The sequence below is a fragment of the Pinus tabuliformis genome, chromosome 5_1 (genome assembly GCF_031772625.1).
Source record: "Pinus tabuliformis cultivar Carrire ecotype Pingquan chromosome 5_1, CPIR1, whole genome shotgun sequence".
NCBI lineage: Eukaryota > Viridiplantae > Streptophyta > Pinopsida > Pinales > Pinaceae > Pinus > Pinus tabuliformis.
In genome coordinates this window covers 209,900,179-209,906,302 of record NC_142305.1, presented here as the reverse complement: position 1 = coordinate 209,906,302, position 6,124 = coordinate 209,900,179, and the positions used below count along the sequence as shown (strand labels likewise).

Sequence of the window (6,124 nt, the reverse complement as noted above, 5' to 3'; positions counted from 1 at the left end):
TAATAGCACACAGGCTAAAAATGTGGTCACTAGTTTCATAATCTCTTCTAAGACTTGGTTGCCCCATAGCTTTGAATTTGTTCCTCTCTATATGTTGAGAAAGCCACACGTTCAGGCCCATAACATAGAGTTCGACAAAGGCACACCCAATCATAATATTCCTGTAATTATTTCTATCAGAAATATCCTTCAATTGGAAGATGGGGTGGATGATATTTTGAGACCATGAAGAGGGAAAGCCAATGCAAATTCAACTTGCAGACCTTACTCATCTACTTCTTTGCTGGTGCTCAAGATCCTAACAGCTATTTTAATGTCTCTTGGGGTGAATTAGTGACAAAAGGTGAGAGAGGAGAGAATATGGACTAAGGTTGACCCGAAAAATCACAGAGGGATGTGGTCCGCAAGAGCCATGTGTAATGATCAAAACATGTTGGAAGAGCAGATTTTCCAATTTCAATTCAAGGCATCTCAAATCTGCCAGGAACCACACCATGATCAAACACAATAACAAAACCAAACTCAGGCAAAGAAATAAATTCCAACTTAATATGAAGAGGAAGAGGAACAATGATGAGCATTACCAACAGTTGCAGAGCCATATGTACTTGGAACACCAGGCAGGGATGGCACACGCATAGACCCCGTGATCACAGTCTTCCCCATGCCATCACCCACAAACATAAGATTAGTTTTACTGGGAGGAACCCTAACAATCTCCTTATACACCCCAACCTTTATATGTATCACGAATCTCCGCTCAGATTTATCCGGTGCACTGTTCACTGCCTGTTGAATAATCATAGAGGATTCATCCTTGGACACAGTCACATCGGGAACCAATTTATCAACCTCTAATACATCCCAAATTTGATTATAATGATGGTAATAATCTGCAGTACTAGAGGAATTGGATGATCTCTCTGTTTTTGGAGGCCTCCATAGGACCATATTCTGTCCGTATGTATCCAGAGCATCTACCATGCTAAGGGCATTGCTGGTCAAGCTCATGACTGTAAGAATAGGTTACGTTACACAGCGGCTGCTCAACGAGATTTGAAGCAGTAAAAAAACCCATTGTTTGATTATATATAATAAATTAAATATAATCAAACAATGTAGTGACTTACAGTTCTGCCATCTTAACCTGGTTGGAGTGTTCAGAAGTTTTCTTCGCGCAAGGATAGTAATCGACGGATTTCAAGGGGCAGGCCTGCCTCCCCTGATTCAACCACTCTGTCAAAGCGTTATCTGTCCTGGGGATCTCCATCTCTGTCCCTTCCCCAGCTCAGCAGCAATGCTTGTCTCCCCCGATGCAGCTAACGAATCTTCCAGTGGAGTAAATACGCAGAGGAAAAATACGAAGACCGCCAAGAACAGCGAGCCTGAAACCAAATCCAGAGCGAGGGCAAGCATTGATCTGCGAGGGCAAGCATTTGATCTGAGGTACAAACCCTGCTGCCCGGATGAAACTATTCGATGAAACACCCAAACCGTTTGGGCAACCCCGATCAACGACTGAAATGGTTGCAATCGTCTAACATATAATCCTGTGGCTCACAAGATGACAAGTAGGCAGAGAGGGGAGTTGATCTCAGAGGGAAACGTCTTACGGCGTAATTATTCAAACAGTTGGATTACACATTGTTGCCAAGTCATGTAATCAAAATATTGACTAGTTCAATAATAGATATAGTTACAATGCCACGTCATTAAAGCTCCCTTTATTTTGAATTGTTTTTATGTCATTCGCTCACTTCAATGGATCGATTCAATATTTTTGTTTTGATTTTGATTTTTGTTTTAGCGGTGGTATTAAATTTTGATTTTTGTTTTTTTACTAAATTCTCAGGAGAAATTTTCCGCAATGACTTATTATCATAAATAAAATTATTATAGTTGATTTTTTTATTTAATTATCATGATTTTGGTTTTTTTATATTAACAGTGATGTTCACTTTGAAAAAGTATTATTGGAGGATCCTAAAAGATCGTCGTGGCTCTTAGCTAAAAGAATGATATCGTCAACATAAAGGAGAAGAGTAACGACCATACCAATGAGGTTGGGGCCATCACATCCTGTAACTTACAAACACTCTACTAGCTTATCAATGTAAATGCCAAAAAGTGTAGGGAATAACGGACATTCTTGCTTAACTCTGATATTACATGTAATTTATTATGACCATCCCTCAATGGTCCTGAGCTTGGTAATAACATTCTCATATAGCCTAGTCACAACAACCCTCAGTTTGAGAAGAACCATTATCTCTTCTAGCCTCTTCCATAGCTTATCCTAAGGAACATGTCGAAAGTTTTTCTAAAGTCAACAAAACAATGGAAGAGATAGTCTTATTATTGTGACATTCCTCTACAATGATCCTAAGCGTAACAAGATGGTCTATGGTTGAATGATGTCCCCTAAATCTAACTTTCCATTTAGCTCTTTTACAATGACTTTCAAGCTAAAGGCTAATTTTCTTTTCCAAAATGAGTCCATACAACTTGGCTAAAATTTGGAAAATCATAATGGTCCTATAGTTAGAAAGAATATTTGTATCCCCCCTTTTAAAGATAGGCACAATAAGTATTTGCATCCAAGGCTTAGGGAAGCCTTGTTTCACTGCCAAATTAAGGGGTTTGTAGGTATGAGGGATGAGGATAGACTTCCCATTTTAAGCATTTCAACTTGGTAGCCTTCAATATCCCTAGCTTTCCCATTAGCGAGTTGCTTAATCTCGAACTCAATGTCTTCCAAATAGACGATATCCTCTTCTATATGAGTGTTTGAGATGGCGCCCATGGCGTGAGTGGAATCATAAAGATTCTTAAGGTAGATATCTCAATTCTTTACGGCTATCAAATTGTTTTCTTTTATTTTACGAACAATAATTTTTCTCCAGAACTTTATGGGATCAACTTTAAAAGGGTAAAGAAGATGCTCTTAAGTCCTTTTTATATATTCTTCCTTTTGATTAGAGCTTTGTACATATTTATTTTTTCAAGCTTTATCGTTTTGTTAGGAGCATGTCTAATTTATTTCCTCGTAATTTTACAACCATTATTATACTAAGGATTGTAATTTCTATTATTTTTTTTATAATACACCTCAGTAGAGAACTTATTAATGGTAGTGGAAAGTTTTGTAGTAAAACTATGGTAGATGTGATCAATGCTATTATTATACATTAAGCAATCTAAATCCCTATTTGAATCCTTTAAGAATATATCCATTTTACTTCTGTCAAAACAAATGTGCCTTTGACTCTCACAATTCTCTTGCATGCGACTGGTGAGAATGTCAAGGCTTAGAGTTAAGGTTAGAGGTATATGGTCAAAATAAGGCTTGTGGTCATTTAGGAGGCATGGAGTAAAAAAAATTTACTCTTTGAAATTCTCATCACATCTATTATTTTATATCGATGCGAGATTTGGGGTTGCAATATATCTAGAGAATTGTGCAGAAATATTGAGTTTTATATAAAAGTACTTTATAACCTACAACCTCAATATTAAAGGAAATACTCCCTACCCTATCATCTTTATTGGAGTTATATTTCCCCTATTGAAAGCATGGCTATGACTAGGTATCTCATATAAAAGAAGTTATACAACATGGAAACGAAGAGGTTTCCTAAAATTGCTTCTAACTGTAGCCAAAATCCCCACCTCCAGCCCAAGTGAGTCTAGCACAAGGATGCCCAGTATTGGTTAGACCATTGTTTGATAAAGGAGGAGAACATCTTGAAGAATAATGATAATATTAAAAATATTATTACTTCTAAATTTAAGGATAAGTTGTGGAACGATACGGAGTTAGAGGGAAAAATGAAGCTAAGGTATTATATGGAGGTGATCAACCCCAATATCAAAAACCAGAATTATCTTTCTGTCTTGACTAGTGCTAAGAAGAAAATGAACATTGCCAAGATAAGAACTAATTCTCATGAGCTTCAAACTAAAACCGGGCATTGGTCAATTCCAAAAACAACTTGGGATGAGAGAGTGTGTCACCTTTGTGACACTAAGAAGGTTGAAGATGAAAATTGCTTTCTCTTGGATTGCCCAACTCTTACTCACATTCGTTCTAATTTTTAAAATATTTGCCACACTACTAACCTTCTTAACTTGTTAAGTAAGAAAAACTACGATGATTTAGGAATGCTTCTCTCCATTGTTTTTTATCATAAAAATAAAATTTTAAATAATCTCTAGTAGTGTAATTATTTCTTGAAGTCTGATAAACCATATTAGTTTTGGTGGGTGTTAACCATCATCGACGTAATCATTTTTTTTTTTTTTTGGTCAAATAAGAGTGGAGCCTTCAATTAACTGAAAAACATGATTACATATGGTACACGTCTTTACAAGTGTAAAGACCAGTAAAAGACAGACCCGTTGATGAAAACAAACAACAAGGTCAACAATACCCTAAACATCACACAGCAAAACAAATTTACCCTCTTTTACCGAAAGACTAACTACGAATAAATCCCCATCGTCGGTCTGGTTCTTGATTCGGCGGTTGACACAACATCGCTTCGGAAACTTGCGCACCCCTTAACCACTTTCCGGACCCGATATAGTCAATGAACCTTTGGTCTATAAAAGTTCGGGTCCGCTCTTAGCCTTAACCTCCCTCCACTTTGAAACCCGATATCCAATCAAAAAGCATCGCTTCAGAAACTTGTGCACCACTTAACCGCATTCTGGACCCGAAATAGACAATGAACCTTTGGTCTATAAAAGTTCGGGTCCAAACTTAGCCTTAACCTCCCTCCAGTTTGAAACTCGATATCCAATCAAAAAGCAATGCGCCGGAAACTTGCGCACCACTTAACCACTTTCCAGACCCGAAAAAGAAAATGAACCTTTGGTCTATAATTTTCGGGTCCGCTCTTAGACTTAACCTCTCTCCACTTTAAAACCCGATATCCATTCAATGATCAGGGGCGCTTAAAACCTACAGTCTGCGGTTATTCAACTAGCACGCGGGTTACAGGTAGCAGAACCCCCGTAAAGGAAAGTGACGTCAGCACAAAGAAATAAGATCGACTGTCAGGATTAAATGCGGCACTTCAATCAGGTACAAGGACTTCTGCCCTCTCCTACTCCCGCTATTCCTGCTTATCTTTTCCACCACATGTCCGTTGATTTTCCATGATCTAACGACTCTTGTGCATAATTACCCCACCTCTTCGTCCTTCTCTTCACTTCAAGTTTATGTCATTCCTTCATCTTACCTCTTCATCCTTCTCTTCACTTTGGGTTTATGCCATTCCTTCATCTCCCACTAGTCTTCCTCCTACTCATTCTTCATTGGTCTAGAGATTCACCATGTATTTGTCTGCCTGTCGTTGACAATCATCACGCAGTTTACTAGAGGGTATAGACTCCCAATCATACCAAATATAGCTTTCCTTACATAGCACCCCTTCATTCACCAGATAATCAGCTAACATATTGGCTTTCCTTCTCACATGAACAAAGCTGACTGTTCTCAGGCTGAATGAATACGTTGAAAGACTTGCGAGAGCCTCCAATTTTTTGACACTTTTCCATGTGTCATTCCATTACAAATTTTCTTGGCTGCATTAATGACCAGTTCAGAGTCAGCTTCAATGATGGCGTTGTGTAAATTTGCCTCCATCAGGATTTCCAGGCACTGCTCTAAGGCCATAAGCTCTGCCATGTTATTTGTGGCAGTCCCCAAATGACTATGGAAGATATTCTTTATGCGCCCCTGCTCATCTCTTATGACACTACCATAGCCAACCATCCCTGGGTTGCCCTTAGAGGCCCCGTCTATATTGATTTTCAAAAAACCAGGAGGAGGAGGTTGCCAGATATCTTTACCAGCAGTTGTTTTGCTCACACCCTTGCCAGCACCTTGGGGAACCAGAGAATGGAGACCCAACTGAATCAGTATCTGAGCAAAGTCCAAGCCTTGTTAATGATTTCATTACCTGAGAAGTTTTTCCTGCAACTCTTCAAAGTGTTTTTGATGCTAAGTCTATCCCTATCTGTTTGCCTGAAGACTGAGGCTGCCCAATCCCACATGGTAGAGGTGAAGGGGCAGAGGTTTAGTAAATGCTCCATCATCTCCTCCTATAAGCCACATAGA

The 6,124-nt window shown here is 38.7% G+C and overlaps 1 protein-coding gene across 1 annotated transcript; it reads right to left on the bottom strand.

The window, feature by feature from the left end:
- Positions 1-546: 546 nt before the first annotated feature.
- On the bottom strand, positions 547-1,270 carry LOC149164135 (putative pectinesterase/pectinesterase inhibitor 51). Its single transcript, XM_089429379.1, has 2 exons — positions 1,131-1,270; positions 547-997 (listed from the first exon to the last, which is right to left on the bottom strand). Exons 1-2 carry the CDS (start codon positions 1,268-1,270, stop codon positions 547-549), a joined length of 591 nt encoding a protein of 196 aa, XP_089285505.1.
- Between the last annotated feature and the right edge of the window lie 4,854 nt (positions 1,271-6,124).

Excerpts from the sequence above, each read along its gene's own strand:
- LOC149164135 (XM_089429379.1), bottom strand. The coding sequence starts at position 1,270 with ATGGAGATCCCCAGGACAGATAACGCTTTGACAGAGTGGTTGAATCAG. Across the intron at positions 998-1,130 it reads CAGGTTAAGATGGCAGAACT|CAATGCCCTTAGCATGGTAG; the intron begins GTAAGTCACTAC and ends GAGCTTGACCAG.